Raw genomic sequence first — 15,833 nt, 5'->3', positions numbered from 1 at the left:
CAAAAAAAAAAAAAAAAAAAAAAAAGACCTGTAATCCCAGCACTTTGGGAGGCTGAGGCAGGCAGATCACAAGGTCAGGAGTTTGAGACCACCCAGGCCAACATAGTGAAACCCCATCTCTACTAAAAATACAAAATTTAGCCAGGATGGTGAGGTGTGCCTGTAGTCCCAGCTACTCAGGAGGTGCCTGTAGCCCCAGCTTACTCAGGAGGCTGAGGCAGGAGAATCGCTTGAACCTGGGAAGTGGAGGTTGTAGCAAGCCGAGTCTGTGCCACTGCACTCCAGCCTGGACAACAGAGCAAGACTCCATCTCAAAAAAAAAAAAATAAAAGAGGGAGCCATCACAGGCTTTGGAGATGGTAGAGTAGCAATTAGGCCATCACTCACAGCCCTTCCTTTTCTTACAGCCTATGATTCTATCAGAATGGAAGAGGATTCTTTGTGCTGCATGGGGGAGGGGAAGAGCCTGTTTTTCTCACTACCGCCTGCCCCCTGGAGCCATCTCCCATGCCCTTCACCTTGAGGTCGATGCTGAGCAGCCACGTGAGTTTGGTCTTGGAGGGACTTCCGGCCAGCGGGTGAAGCACCATACAAGTGGGACCGTGTTCCGCCCTGGCAAATGGAGAAGTCAAGTCAGGAGGACAGTTGCGAGTTGAGTTCTCTCTTGCACTGGCTGGTTACGCCAGTACCGTAGATACACATTTCTAGAGTAACTTGTCTTTTCTAAGTCTCATCAGGGAAGTGCCCTTTGCCAAGGGTAATTATTTGGCAGTTGGCACGGTTACCACCTCATCAGAATAAAGCCTGCTTGTAGCTGGAGCGGCCCCTGAGGCCGCTCGTGCCCTTTAGTTGCTGGATTACAGGGAGGTCAGGGAAAGGATTCAGGCTGGTGGCTGGGCTAGGGCCTTGTGAAATTTGGGAGGTTGTGGTGTTCTAAGTGGTATGGTTTATTTCAATATTTTAGTCAATATTACAGCTGTACCTGAGCATACTAGCCGAATCTCAGCCCTGCCCCATGCTGCAGAAAATAATAAAGGTTCCTAAACTTTCTGAGAGGGTCAGGGCAAGTTGAAGGTTCTTAAACTTTCTGGGAGCTGCCTGGCTGGCCAGGTAGGGCCTATCTTGTCCTTGTCCCCTACTTTGGTAAATAAGTATCTTTTTGCACAAGGAAGCCCTGGTTGGGGATCAAGGGTTGATTTCTTGGAGCTGGGGATGCAGTCCACATGTTTGGGTACACACCTGCAGGCCTGTGTTGGAAGAGGGGGGTTGGGAGCCTGCCACCCGTATTACCTGATGACACCCTTCTGCTCAGGCATGTTCCCGAAGTCTGTGGCCATGCCAGCCAGCACACAGGTAGAGCCTCGGCGCTTGGCACAGCGCACGCTCACAAAGTCACGGGGCCCCACCAGGTTTCCTGCTGCCTCTGCAGCCAGCTCATGGGTAATGACTGTATCTTTTCCAATCTTCTGCAGGACCTACCAGGCCATGGGGAACCAGAATCACAACTCAGCCCGTGTTGAGCTAATCACCCCCCACAGATAGGGGTCCCCTCTTTGATCCACTGTTTCCACTGGGCTCTCCTGGGCCCCTGCCACCCACACTTGGACTTTGCTTACCTTAATCTCCTTGACACTGGGGTTCCACTCCCCCATTGCCTCCATGCGCTCCACGAGCTCTTCATAGAGCCTCTCCATGGGCTGGTCTACCACGACCTCCAGCCGGAACACCTTGCCCACATCTGGGACCACTTTACTCATCACTTTGTCCCCATTGTCCTGTCAAAGAAAGGAGCCCCCAGAAGAAGGTTAGACAAAAATATTCTTTTTGGATGCAGTGGCTCACGCCTGTAATCCCAGCATTTTGGGAGAACCAAAGTGGGTGGATCACGAGGTCAAGAGTTCAAGATGAGCCTGGCCAAGATGGTGAAACCTCGTCTCTACTAAAACTACAAAAATTAGCCAGGCACGGTGGTGGGTACCTGTAAACCCAGCTACTCAGGAGGCTGAGGCAGATGAATCGCTTGAACTGGGTGGCAGAGGTTGCAGTGAGCCAAGATCGCACCACTGCACTCCAGCCTGGGTGACTTAGACTCCGTCTCAAAAACAAACAACAACAAATATATATATATATATTTTATTTTTTTTAGCCTAGGTCTCATAGATGATAACCAGGCAAGGTGGGAAGGAGAACAGCAAAGGAACTTTAAGCTGAGCACGAGGAAGCCTGGAACTGTCCTAAGATAGAGTCGGTAATCATTGTTGCCGTGGCCTTGTGCGTCTGCTGACGACTGGAGGAGGTTTACCTGCTGTCACTGGGCCCTTTTTTACATTTTTTTCTTGTTTTTTTGAGACAGAGTCTCTCTCTGTTGTTGTCCAGGCTGGAGTGCATGACAGTCACGTGCAGTGACATAACCTCAACCTCCTGGGCTCAAGTAATCCTTCTAGTTGAGTCTCCCAAGTAGTTGGAACTACAGGCATGCATTTTTATTATTATTATTATTTTTTTTATAGAGATCTCCCTGTTTTGCTCAGGCCGGCCTCAAACTCCTAGGTTCAAGCAGTCCTCCTGTCTCAGTCTCCTGGCATAAGCCACTGCGCCCAGCCCCCCTGGACCCTTTCTTTTGGTGGCGAATGATGGTGCTATGGGTAGGTCCCACTGAAAAGACCCTTACTTGACTTCAGAAGCTCAAAGATCCCAAGAGAGAAACCTGGGAGTGGGAAAAGTAGTTTACATCAGCTTAACTAGATACATGGAATATTGATGAGTTCTTAAAAATTTGTTTTAGCTCAATGCCTCATTCCACACCAGAAGAACGTGGGGCCAGAGAATGCCAGTGATTGGCCCAGGAACCCTTAGCTAAGAGCAGTGCTGGCCTAAGTCCCGGGTTCCTTGACTCCTAAACGAGTAGTCTGGTAACTCCATTACTCTGAGAACTTAGGGAAGGAGGGGTTCTACCTGAACTTGGATAGTGGGCAGCATGTCAGCTTTTGATGAAGGTAAAGCCACCATAGTCTCCATAACAGAGCCACCAGCATTTACTGTGAACCTGGTTACTGTCCCCAGTGATGGGGCAGTGCTCAAGCGCAGAGAACCTCAAGTCCATGGGCCACTCTGTGTTTAGTCCAAGCCTGTTTCAGGGTAAGCCCATGTCACCCCAGCAAACCCCGCCACAGGTGGGCTGACAGCACAAGACAGGGCACTTTGGTATCGTTAGGAGACCTGACCCAGGGTGATGAGGACTCGTGTGCACTTAGGAGTCCCCCTTGCATGGTCCCTGCCAAGTGGGTCCACAATGCAGTCCTATCCTGTAGCTAAGGACACAGGAATAGTGTTTCTCCAACAGGACTCTCCAGGGTGCCTTCTATGGGGGAAGAGCGTTAATCTGAATATATTCTTGGGAGAGTTCTCAAGTTAAAACCACTGGCTGCCCAGTGACTGCTGTGAGACAGGAATCCTGGGAAGAACAGTAGCCCCAGCTGGCCTTGAGGATGGCAGTGGAGCAAGGAGGAACCACAGGCTTCTCCCCCACGCTTACCTGCTGGCTCTCCTTCTTCCAGCCCTCCTGGTTGCTTAGGATGCCCAAGGCTTTCTGCATAGCCTCCTCCCCCTGTTGGAGATAAGCCAGCTCCTGGTCACTGTAGAGAGTCTCTTCCAGCCGAGAACCTGGGGTACACAGCCGAAGACAGACAGAGCTTCCTTCATCTCCCAGCCTCCACCAGCTCTCATCCCTGGAACTCTGGGTCTGTTCTTTCCTCTGAAGAGCCAGGACTAAAGCCATAGGGGCCAGCCTGCTGGTCGAGTTAGACACAGCCACCACAGGTGACCGGAGGGGGATCTGACCTTGAGGAACTCTAGCTGGGAATGTTCTGTTAAAATGAAAAAAGGGCAGGAGGGGAGCCAAAGCCATGAACCACATCACCCTCCCAGGAGCTTCCTGCCAGCACTGGGACCCCAGAAGCCTCAGCACTTACCAAGCAGAGAGCTCCGCCGCCGAACCTGGTTAATCCATGCACTAGGGGTGGGGCCCCCCAGGGCCCTCCGGTTCAGCTCCTGGCCGATGGCCATCACAGCCTGTTGCCTCAGCCCTGCAGGGAGGGAAGAACCCTTTTCTAGGAGCTGGAAAGCCTCTTAGAGATGGACCATTCACCTCCTCATCTTGTCACAAGTGAGGAAGTTGGCTTGGAGAGTGACTTGCTCAGGAGCACACAGGATTATAGCAGGGACCTGAACTAGACCCAGGCCCCCAACTCCCGCCGCAGTACTCCAGGGTCCAGAAATCTAACTTCCATCTAGGGTGGTCAGGCCTGGCCCTGCCTGGAGACGGGCTGTACCAGAGCCTGCTGGATTTCCTGTCCCTAAAGGGGAAGAAGCTGTGTTTAAACAACCAGAAAAATCCTACTTCAGAAGGAGAATACAACCCCTGAGGTCTGTGTGCTTGCATGCATCTGTGCTTGCATGAAGTCTGTCTGCTTACATGAGGTCAGTGTGCTTGCATGACGTCTGTTTACATAAGGTCTATGTTTCCATGAGGTCTATGTGTTTCCATGAGGTCTGTGTGCTTGCATGAGTCTGTGTGCTTGTATGAGTCTGTGTGCTTGCATGAATCTGTGCTTGCATGAGACTGTGTGCTTGCATGTGACTGTGTGCTTGCATGCATAATATGCTCTGTGTGCCCCTGGATTCTGAGCCAGGCAAGTCCTATCCATCTAGTGAGGACAACCTTACTGCTGGCTGCAGATCTAAGCATGGCTTCCTGCTCTAACAGTAGCTAATTCAATCCACTGTAATTGGAAAGATTGTGTCTAGATTGACTTGTGTAGCCTTCAGTGGCAGCAGGAGATTGATTCAAATGACCTTGGGTACTAATCAGCTCTACAAAAGTGGCCTCTTGTAGCTGGTTCCTGCCTCTTCCTGGCTATTGAGTGGCAACCAGTCTTCCCAGCCCCACCGTCTTCTCTGTCTCTCTCTTTTTTTTTTTTTTTCAGGTGGAGTCTTGCTCTGTTACGCAGCTGGAATGCAGTGACTTGATCTCGGCTCACTGCAACCTCTACCTCCTAGGTTCAAGCAGTTCTCCTGCCTCAGCCTCCCAAATAGCTAGGACCTCAAGCACACACCACCACGCCCAGCTAATTTTTGTATTTTTAGTATAGATGTGGTTTCACCATGTTGCCAGGATGGTCTCAACCTCTTGACCTCGTGGTCCGCCTGCCGTGGCCTCCCAAAGTGCTGGGATTGCAGGCGTGAGCCACCGCGCCCGGCTGTCTTCTCTTTACCTTGCCCTCCTGTCTTACTCCCCTGTCTCTTCTCCATCTTTTCTTGCCTGTGGGAGTCAAGTCTAGTAATTACCCTGCCACTGTGGGCAAGACTTTCCTAGTATCCCTGCTACAAGCCTTGTCCAGCAGTAAAAGAAGGCAAAGTCAGAAATACTTCAAAAAGATGGCTGGGCATGGTGGTGCATGCCTGTGGTCCCAGCTACTCAGGAGGCTGAGGCAGGAGAATTATTTGAACCCAGGAGGCTGTAGTGAGCCAAGATAGCACCACTGCACTCTAGCCTGGGTGACAGAGCAGATACTGCCTCAAAAATAAAATAGTCCGAGCACTGTGGCCCACACCTATAATCCCAGCACTTTGGGAGGGAGAATTGGGCGGATCACCTGAGGTCAGGAGTTCAAGGCCAGCCTGGTCAACATGGTAAAACCCTGTCTCTACTAAAAATACAAAAATTATCCAGGCATGGTGGTGTGCACCTGTAATCCCAGCTCCTCAGGAGGCTGAGGCAGGAGATCGCTTGAACCCAGGGGGTGAAAGTTGCAGTGAGCCGAGATCTTGCTACTGTGATCAAGGCTGGGCAATAGAGCGAGACTCCGTCTCAAATAAATAAAATAGGCCAGGCCTGGTGGCTCACAGCTGTAATCCCAGCACTTTGGGGGGCCAAGGTGAGAGAATCCCGTGAGCCCAGGAGTTCAAGACCAGCCTGAGCAATATAGTAAGACTTTGTGGCTACCAAAAAAAAAAAAAAAAAAAATTAGCTGGATGTGATGGTGCATGCCTGTAGTTCCAGCTACTCAAGAGGCTGAGATGGGAGGATGGCTTGAGCCCAGGAGTTTGAGGCTGCAGTGAGCTATTATTATTCCACTGTACTCCAGCCTCTGTGACAGAGACCTTGATTCAAACAAAGAAAAGGTAGAAGAAAAAAAGAACAAAGGAAGAAAAAGGGAAGGAAGAAAGGGACGGAGGGAGGGAAGATAAAAAGAAGAAAGAAAAGGAGAAAAAAAGACTGGAGTTCTAGAGGGGAGACCAGAAATTATAGAACCTGGATGGGATACATCTTAGTAACCAGCCCACTTCTTCGGAGGGGAAAACTGAGATTCAGATGAGAAGAAACTTGCCCAGGTTCACCTAGTAAGAGGTACAACTAGGATCAGAATCGGGTGGCCTGAGCCTCATCCGAGAGCTCTTGGCCAACCCCTCATCGCCTCCTTCCCGCAGCGCTCACCCTTCATGTTGCGCATGTGTCTGTAGGAGCTCCCGGCACATAGCTTGAATGTCGCTAGCAGCATTGTTTCCTGGAAGATGTGGCAGTGGTGGGGCCGCTGCTGCTGCTGCTGCTTCTCTCAAGAGTGGTTCTTCGTCCTTCTGGAGCCCCTCAAGCTTCACCTCTGAGTGCCGCAGCTGCAGCCTGGACCTGGTGTTCTGCGTCTTAAATACCCCCCGCTGAAGGCTGTGCATCATCATCAGGAGATAAAAACGCCATCACTCACTGTGCAAAGGAAGGGGTCAAGGATAGAATGATTGCCTCACACTGTTGCTTTGGCCATTTGTGGGGAGCGCAGGGGGAGGGTGTAGCGGGGAGTGGGGAGGCCAGGGTCAGGCTGGAGAGACGGAGGGGAGAGAAGCAGCGGCTGCTGGGATGGGGGCAATTTAGATGAAGCCAAGTGCAGATTTCTAGCCCTTGTCCTCAGAAACTCCATGCTCAGCTGATCTGGAATTGAGGCTCAGAAACCTGCATTAAAAGAGAAGAAAAAAACTTCCCTTGGCCAGGCACAGTGGCTTACACCAGTAATCCCAGCCCTTTGGCCGAGGTGGGCAGATCACTTGAGGTCAGGAGTTGAAGACCAGCCTGGCCAACATGGGAAACCCTGTCTCTACTAAAAATATAAAAAATTAGCCAGGTGTGGTGGTGCACACCTGTAGTCCCAGCTACTAGGGAGGCTGAGGCACAAGAATCACTTGAACCCAGGAGGCAGAGGTTGCAGTGAGCCAAGATCACACCACTGCATTCCAGCCTGGGCAACAGAGTGAGACTCCGTCTTCGTACATACATACATACATACATACATACATATATACATACATACATACATACATAACTTTCCAGTGGTTGCAATGCATGTGTTGTGTGTCCACACTACACTTTGAGAACCATCTCAGGCGAGCAAGCCAGGGTGTTTAACAGGCAGTAGAGACCATCCGGCTGCTGTTCTGGGTGAGGACCCTGAAGTCCAGAGAGTGGAATTGACTTGTTCGAGGTCAAACAGCTGGCCAGGGGCAGGGCCAGAACAACAACCCAAGCCTCTGGGCTTCAGGCCATCTGCACAGTTCCTCCTGCAGTCCCCAGGACACTTGGTATGTTCAGCTGACCATTTATTTACTCATCCATTTATAGAAACAACCTTTCCCAAAGCCCTGTCCTGAGTGAGAGTTCCTCTCGGGTCTGTGCTGGAGCAAGAATCACCTCTCATGGCTGAGTTGGGGGTGCAGCCTTATCAGCTTACAGCAGCGAGAAGACCTGGGCCTGGGCCATGCCCGCACCCTTTCTCACACTTTTCCCCCAGTAGCTTTGGCTGGATGAGCTGGGCTGAGGGTCTTGGTATGTGCAGAAGCTTGGAAAGACAGGGCATCGGGGTGTTCACCCTAGTCTTTGCACTTCGGAGGCCCTGTCAGGCTGAGCAAGGCCCTGGGAGGTCTCTGCATTTCCCACTCACCCTCACCCAGGCACAGCACGTGCTGGGCTCTGACGGAATATCTTCCCTTTATGGTGACCTTGAGGCTACTTTTAAGCCAGATTGATTCACTGGTCAAGAATATTGGGAGTGGAAAGACTTGCACTGGAACTGCCCCTAGCCAGGGCCCTGCTCCCTGTGTGAGGGGGTTCTGTGTCCTCCTACCACCTCAAGGAGGCAGAGGGGAGCCCTAAAAATGGGGAGCAGTACCGGGGCCCCACACACTCTCACTGTCTTCCCCACTCCAGACAGGGTGAAAGGGACAGGATCTGCTCAGAACCAGGCCTGGCACCTGGAGCCCATACAGAACAGGGGAGTTGTCCTCCCGACCCGATTTCCACCCTGGTGAGGCAGTGGGCGGGGTCCTGGAGCCCAAACAACTGGGGAGTCATTCCCCCAACCCCTGATTTCCACCTTGGTGAGGCAGTCAGGGGAATCCTGTGAGCAGAGGCTGCCCAGAGGCACCCGGCCCCTTCCTCAAGTCCTTCTCCTCCCGGAAGCCTTCCTAGACCACCCCCATCTTCTGGAATGACTGGTTCCTCCCACCACACCCTTACGGTCAGTATCACTTGAGGGGCTTAGCTCTGGTCCTGATTTGTTGACTGGTTTGTGTGTGTTTGCTTATCTCTTCTGTGGAATTATCTCCCCAAGGCAGGTGCTGGGTCCACCTTCCCCCTTAAATGCTGCCCTCACCCTCAGCACTCAGCTCCATCAGAGACACAGGGGATTTTTGCTTCTTCTCTATTAAATTTTTTTTTTTTTAAATAGAGATGGGGTCTTGCTATGTTGCCCAGGCTGGTCTTGAACTCCTGGGGTCAAGCCATCCTCCTGCCTCTGTCTCCCAAAGCGAGCCACTGCGCCTGGTGTGTTCCTCCTCTATTAAGTGACCAACTGGGAAAGCAGCTAGGCGAGCAGGTACATCCTTAGAAACCTGCCTGAAGGCATTGTTTCCAGCCCTCAGAGAGTCCACAGGAGGACAGAAGGGCCTCTCCCCCTCGGCCAGCCTGTGCCTAGGCCCTTTCAGAGAGGAGGTGCAGTGGATGGGCTGGGCAGGCCAGGTACCAGCTCCCCTGCCTCGTCTCTGATCTGCTGGGGCATGTGCCCCTCCCGCATATGTGTGCCTGCAGGCCTGCCTCAGCAAGGTCGGGGGGGGGGGGGGGGGGGGGGGGGGAGTTGGGAGGCGGTTATTATGGGACATGCCATGCAGATGATCATCAAGGCCCTGCTGCTGCCTTTCTGTGGAGAATTATGGCTTTTCTGAGAGGGGAGGAGGTGGGAGGATCAAGCCTATGGCCATGGCTGATGTCAGAGGCTGCGACTGACTCTGGAGGGAGATTGGGAGGTGGTGCTGAGTGACCTCCGCAAGGGCCAAGGCTCTCTTCCTCATTCTTTCCAGGCAGAATGACTTGTTAACTCTTGCCATCCCTCTGAGCAGTAAGGTGGCAAGAGCAGTCTGGGAATTTCCTCTGGTTCTGGACCATCTGTATCTGGCTCTGCTTTTTGATGAGGGCAGGGCTTCCAAGAAAGGAGGCCAGATGGCCACAGCAGACCAGGGGGGAGGATAGCCTGGGGCCCAGCTCAGGTGGTGTGGGTGTGTCATGCTGGAGAAGGCCCCAGTCCAGGGGAGAGAGCCAGGGCTTTGGAGCAGACAAAGGGGATTCCAATCCCTCCCTTCCCCCCTCTTTCCTTCCTTCCTTCCTCACTCCCTCTCTCCCTTCCTTTCCTCCCTCCCTTCCTTCCCTCCCTCCCTCCCTTACTTCCTTTCCTACCTTCTTCCCTCCCTGCCCTCTTCCCTCCCTCCCTCCTTTGTTTCTTCCTTCTTTCCTTCCTTCCTTCTTCCATTTATTCAACAGCCCTTTCCAGAATGTCCCCAAATAGCGGTAAAGCTAGGATGATATGACTATTCAACCATATGACCCAGCATGGACAGTCATAGGGCAGATGAGGTGTTTTGGAAGTAGAGATGATGGAACCTCTAATTCTAGGGGGGAGGGAAGGAGGAGTGTTAATGGATGGCTTCTGGAATGTACAATTGGGAGTCAGCTAGGTTTATGGAAGGGATTGAAAATAGAGAGGTGATGGGACAAGGGTTTCCAAGGTAGAGCAGTTGGCCAGCAGCTTGGAGGAGGCTCTGAGGGCTGAGCTGGCTGTCGGGGGAGCTTGGGCCGTTCCACGTGGCGTGGCTATGGGGATTGTGGATGTTGGTGGGGTGTGGTGAGAGCTGAAGACTGGACTTATCTTGTGTTTTTTTTTTTTTTTTTTTAAAGATAGGGTTTCTCCATGATGGCCAGGCTGGTCTTGAACTCCTGACCTCAGGCGATCCACCCACCCCGGCCTCCCAACGTGCTAGGATTACAGGCATGGGCCACCGCGCCCGTCCTTGAAGACTGGAAAGAGGAAGAGGTCAGAGTGTGTAGGGTGGGAATGGGAGGATTCCTCTTCAGGTTCCCAGGAGGCAGAGGCTGAGGTCGGGGAGAGGGATGAGCTTATCTGGGCTCCAGCTCAGAGAAGGTGCAAGCAGCTCCTACCTATGGCTTTAGTGACCTGAGAGTGTCAGGCAGAGTTGGGGATGCATGGGGTTTGTGTTCAAACGAGCCCCTAGTCATGCTCCCACCTTAGCAGCCCACTTCTTTCTTTTCTTTTCTTTTTTTTTTTTTTTTTTTTGAGACAGTCTCGCGTCGTCACCCAGGCTGGAGTGCAGTAGAGCAATCTTGTTTCACTGCCACCTCCACTCCTGGGTTTAAGTGATTCTCCTGGCTCAGCCTCCTGAGTAGCTGGGATTACTGACATGCACCAACCTGGCTAATTTTTTGTATGTTTAGTAGAGATGGGGTTTTGCCATGTTGGCCAGGCTTGTCTCAAACTCCTGGCCTCAAGTGATGTGTCCACCACTTCGGCATCCCAAAGTGCTGTTTCTTTAATCTGAACTTCCTTACCTGTAAAATCGGGATGTACGCAGAGCATGGTGGCTCATGCCCGTTTTCCCAGCACTTTGGGAGGCTGAGGCAGGCAGATCACTTGAAGTCAGGAGTTTAATACCAGCCTGGCCAACATGGCGATACCTCACCTCAACTAAAAATACAAAAATTAGGCCAGGCGTGGTGGCTCATGCCTATAATCCTAGCACTTTGTGAGGCCAAGGCGGGCAGATCACGAGGTCAGGAGATCGAGACCATCCTGGCCAACATGGTGAAACCCCATCTCTACTAAACATCCAAAAAAATTAGCTGGGTGTGGTGGTGTGCGCCATAGTCCTAGCTACTTGGGAGGAGGCAGGAGAATTGCTTGAACCCAGGAGGTAGAGATTGCTGTGAGCCAAGATCATGCCACTGCACTACAGCCTGGGCGACACTGCAAGACTCCGTCTCAAAAAAAAAAAAAAAAAAATTTGCCGGGCATGATAGAGCACACCTATAATCCCAGCTACTTGAGAGTCTGAGGCACAAGAATCACTTGAACCCAGGAGGCGGAGATTGCAGTGAGACAGGATTGCACCACTGCATTCTAGTCTGGGAAACAAATGAGACTTCATCTCAAAAAAAAAAATAGGGATATGCTTTTTATTTTTCGTAGAGATGGGGTCTTGTTGTGTTGCCCAAGCTGGTCTCTGTGACCTCCCACCTCAACCTCCCGAAGTGTTGAGATTACAGGTGTGAACCACCACACATGATTTTTCTGTCTTTTTCTTAATCCTCTCAGGTTAGTTATATGGTTTAAATGAGGTAACAAATACATCAATAGCTCACAAGATAAAGTCCAGAATTCTTAGCACAATTCCAATTTGACCATCCCAGTACTCACCTGGATTCTTTCCAGCAGCGTGCAGCTTCCCCTATGGCACGTGCTGCCATCTGTCTGGTGCATACCTTCTTCACTCCAGGGATGCTCGCAGTGCAGTCTCCCCTCGAGGCTGTCCTCTGTGCCCCTCTTCACCCTACTCTTTAATTAAAATTCAATATTTTGGCCAGGCACAGTGGATCACGCCTGTAATCCCAGCACTTTGGGAGGCCAAGATGGGTGGATCACCTGAGGTCAGGAGTTCAAGACCAGCCTGACCAGCATGGTGAAACCTCATCTTTACTAAAAATATAAAAATTAGCCGGGTGTGGTGGCAGGCGCCTGTAATGCCAGCTACTCAGGAGGGTGAGGCAGAATTGCTTGGCGAGAGAGAGAGAGAGAGAGAGAGAGAGAGAGAGAGAACATCAAAACAAACAAAGCAATCTCTTGCCCAGCACACAGAGGGGGGAGAGAGAGAGAGAGAGAGAGAGACCATCAAAACAAACAAGCAGAGCAATCTCTTGCCCAGCACAGTGGTTCATGCCTGTAATCCCAGCAGTTTGGGTTAGGATTACAGGAGTGAGTCACCACACCCGGCCAGGGGTGCTATTTTATTTTATTTTATTTATTTATTTTTATTTTATTTTTTTGAGACGGAGTTTCACTCTTGTTACCCAGGCTGGAGTGCAATGGCGCGATCTCGGCTCACCGCAACCTCCGCCTCCTGGGTTCAGGCAATTCTCCTGCCTCAACCTCCTGAGTAGCTGGGATTACAGGCACGCACCACCATGCCCAGCTAATTTTTTGTAGTTTTAGTAGAGACGGGGTTTCACCATGTTGACCAGGATGGTCTCGATCTCTTGACCTCGTGATCCACCCGCCTCAGCCTCCCAAAGTGTTGGGATTACAGGCGTGAGCCACCGCGCCCGGCCAGGGGTGCTTTTTTAAAGAGGCAGTCAAGGGAGGGGAAATGTGACAGAGATCTGAAGATAGTGAAAAGGATTCATGCAGATTTCTGGGAATAGCATAGAGATTGACAGATTCAGTCCCATCAGGGGCACAGGTGATTTTCAGGAATTGAGAAGAAAGATATGAAAATGAATGTGGACTTAAAAAGATTTAAAAAAAAAAAAAAAAAAAACTTGGTTTCACCGTGTTGTCCAGGCTGGTTTTGAACTCCTGACCTCAAGCAATCTACCCTCCTTGGCCTCCCAAAGTGCTGGGATTACAGGCGTGAGCCACTGGCCTGCAAGAAACTATTAAAGATCAAACAGAAGTGTGAAATGTGACTGATCCTGAAGCCTAATAATAGAAGAGTCCAGCAATGGTTGGGGAAGAAAGCAACTAGACTTCAGCATCTGCAAAGACTGGCTTAGGTAAGCTGAGGGCAAACCATTGCACTGGGCAGTCAGAGAACTAAGAAGGCAGCAGGTTGTCTGGAGAGTTTTATACTTTAGGTCCAAGTCTTGGCCGCTGGCTGCATGATAAAGGTCTAAAGCAAGACATTACACACAATGACTGAAATCTTGGAAATTCTTTTTTTTTTTTTTTTTTTTTTTTGAGACAGAGTTTCGCTCTTGTTACCCCAGCTGGAGTGCAATGGCGTGATCTCGGCTCACAGCAACCTTCACCTCCCAGGTTCAAGCAATTCTCTTGCCTCAGCCTCCCGAGTAGCTGGGATTACGGCATGCACCATCACACCCGGCTGATTTTTGTATTTTTAGTAGAGACAGGGTTTCACCACATTGGTCAGGCTGGTCTTGAACTCCTGACCTCGTGATCCACCCGCCTCAGCCTCCCAAAGTGCTGGGATTATAGGCGTAAGCCACCGCGCCCGGCCAGAAGTCTAATGGTTTATAGGTATTTTGGGCAGCTTTGAAACCACCTGAGCTCATAAAATGTTGTTTATTTAATACTATAAAATAATTCACACACATACAGGCCGAGCATGGTGGCTCATGCCTGTAATTCCAGAACTTTGGGAGTCCATGGCTGGTCCATCACTTGAGGTCAGGAGTTTGAGAACCAGCCTGGCCAATATAGTGGAACCCCATCTCTGCTAAGAATACAAAAATTAGCCAGGGTGTGATGGTGTGTGTCTATAATCTCAGGTACTCAGGGAACCAGGGAGGCACAGGTTGCAGTGAGCCAAGATCACGCCTCTGCACTTCAGCCTGAGTGACAGAGCAAGACTCTGTCTAAAAAAACAAAAAATAAATAATAACACACATACAAATTAGATATAAAACCTTATGAAAAGAACATCTTTGCTTAACAGATAATAAAAGGAATTACCTGGAATAATGATAGTTTTCCTAAAATTAATGAGAGTCAGAGGATGACTTATTCAACTAATCTGCTAATAAGCCAATTTTATACCATGTCTCCGCCTAGTTGGGCCCAGTCTAACAACCCATGCTTCCTTCTGTTATTTTTTTGAGATGGATTCTTGCCCTGTTGCCCAGGATGGAGTGAAGTGGTGCAATCTCAGCTCACTGCAACATCTGCCTCCTGGGTTCAAGCGATTCTCTTGCCTCAGCTTCCAAGTAGCTGGGACTATAGGCGAGCACCACCACACCCGGCTAACTTTTGCATTTTTAGTAGAAATGGGGTTTCACCATGTTGTCCAGGCTGGCCTTGAACTGAGTTCAGGCGATCTGCCCACCTCGGCCGCCCAAAGTGCTGGGATTATAGGCGTAAGCCACTGCACCCAACCCATGCGTCCTTGAAGTACAAATCTGTTCAGCTTTTTATGCAGTCATTACTCTGCAACAATCACACAAAGTGCCATCACTATGGGCTTTCAGTCACTAAAATTCCATCTATGTTCCTTTTTGTTAAGAACATAAGAGACTCAAGACTCAATTCAAAGGACTAGAAAACCTAATTACATTAGCAGGAAGCCTGGAGAACCAAGCACCTTAAGAACACGTTGGGTCTCATGGGGACTGACTTAGTTTGGATCAGCCATGGGTGAAGCAGGAGCAAGGAGCAAGAGCAACAGTTGATGTTTCTCAAACATGAATCTTCTGCAGTAGCCAGTTAACTGGGAAACTCAGCTGAAAGCTCCCTCCTCAAGCCTGAAAATTTGTATTTCTTATCAGATACAAACATGAAAAGAGGAGAGGACCACTGAGATGATCAGAATAAAAGTATTCCTTCCTAAGCAGCCAGCTACTTGAAACTGTGACTGAAGGGGGAAATCCCAGTACGTATGTAGATTCTAATACCTTTGAGAGCAGAAACTTAATTTTGTCTATTCATTAGAGGCAACTCAAACTTGGAAATAACATGACACTTTTGAGATTCATATTTTATTTACAAGTAAATGAAGAATGTCCCTGTAAACTCTAATTTGGGATACAAAGAACAATATAAAGTAGTTGCTGGCGCCACAGTGACATGTGAAGGAGTCTATGCCACTGTTTCTTGAAAGAATGATTTTGTTATTTAAAAAAAAAAACCCACCTACATGATTTCTTCATGTTGCATGTGTAAAAGAATGAAAAATAAAAGTGATTTTTCAAAACTCTACAGTCTCTGATCAACTGTGTGAGGTGGCCAGGATGTCACTTTCACTCTGTGACAGCCCCTACTCTTCAAGAGCAGCAGCCTCTGGGCAAGACTTAGTACTCATCCAGAGTATCTGCTCGAGGAATGGAAAGACCTCGGTCCTTCAGGGCCTGCACTTTCAGCTTCTCTGCCTCCAACTTGGTCTGCTGTTCCACCCTTTGCTCTTCTAGAATTTCTTCAATGGATACTTGCTGGAGGGGTGTGTCACTCTCCTTTTCCAAGTTCTACAAAAGAGACAGGTTTGAAAACTTCACCTGAAGACCAAGAATAGAAAACATTACCGATCTAAAGGCAGATGGATTCCTGTATCAAGCTCGAATTACTTTTCATAACTGTGACAGGACTGAAATATCCTTCTCCTAGGTAAGTTTTTCAAATAAGTGCCTGACAACACTCCGGTAAGATACATACTTACGATAATAATAGTGATCAGTATTTTTTTTTTTTTTTTTTTGAGACGGAGTTTCGCTCGTTACCCAG

The 15,833-nt window shown here is 49.9% G+C and overlaps 2 protein-coding genes and 1 long non-coding RNA gene across 4 annotated transcripts in view; 1 reads left to right on the top strand and 2 right to left on the bottom strand.

The window, feature by feature from the left end:
- STAR (steroidogenic acute regulatory protein) overlaps nt 1–6,974 on the bottom strand; it is an 8,431-nt gene extending 1,457 nt beyond the window's left edge. The window contains exons 1-6 of one of the 2 annotated variants that reach the window (XM_032288234.1): nt 6,497–6,974; nt 3,972–4,085; nt 3,536–3,663; nt 1,617–1,775; nt 1,291–1,475; nt 519–612 (exon numbers count right to left, since the gene is read on the bottom strand). In XM_032288234.1, the coding sequence (XP_032144125.1) occupies nt 519–612; nt 1,291–1,475; nt 1,617–1,775; nt 3,536–3,663; nt 3,972–4,085; nt 6,497–6,560 (744 nt within the window). In that variant the 5' untranslated portion in view covers nt 6,561–6,974. Of the gene's footprint in view, nt 1–518; nt 613–1,290; nt 1,476–1,616; nt 1,776–3,535; nt 4,086–6,496 lie in introns of both variants that reach the window. The other variant, XM_032288233.1, reaches the window with a different exon arrangement.
- Nucleotides 4,085–4,898, top strand: LOC116558331. The gene is made up of 2 exons (XR_004271958.1): nt 4,085–4,460; nt 4,550–4,898. It is a non-coding gene; the product is annotated as an uncharacterized LOC116558331 (long non-coding RNA).
- An 8,101-nt stretch (nt 6,975–15,075) lies between the features above and the next one.
- The window catches only part of LSM1 (LSM1 homolog, mRNA degradation associated), a 14,063-nt gene continuing 13,305 nt past the window's right edge, over nt 15,076–15,833 (bottom strand). Inside the window, exon 4 of the mRNA XM_032288235.1 lies at nt 15,076–15,577. Within this exon, the coding sequence (XP_032144126.1) occupies nt 15,407–15,577 (171 nt within the window). The 3' untranslated portion in view covers nt 15,076–15,406. The remainder of the gene's footprint in view (nt 15,578–15,833) is intronic.

The sequence above is a fragment of the Sapajus apella genome, unplaced genomic scaffold, assembly GCF_009761245.1.
Source record: "Sapajus apella isolate SASKATOON/1434 unplaced genomic scaffold, GSC_monkey_1.0 scaffold21, whole genome shotgun sequence".
Classification (NCBI taxonomy): Eukaryota; Metazoa; Chordata; class Mammalia; order Primates; family Cebidae; genus Sapajus; species Sapajus apella.
The sequence above is the reverse complement of the archived record's forward strand: the minus strand, read 5'-3'. Positions and strand labels throughout refer to the sequence as shown.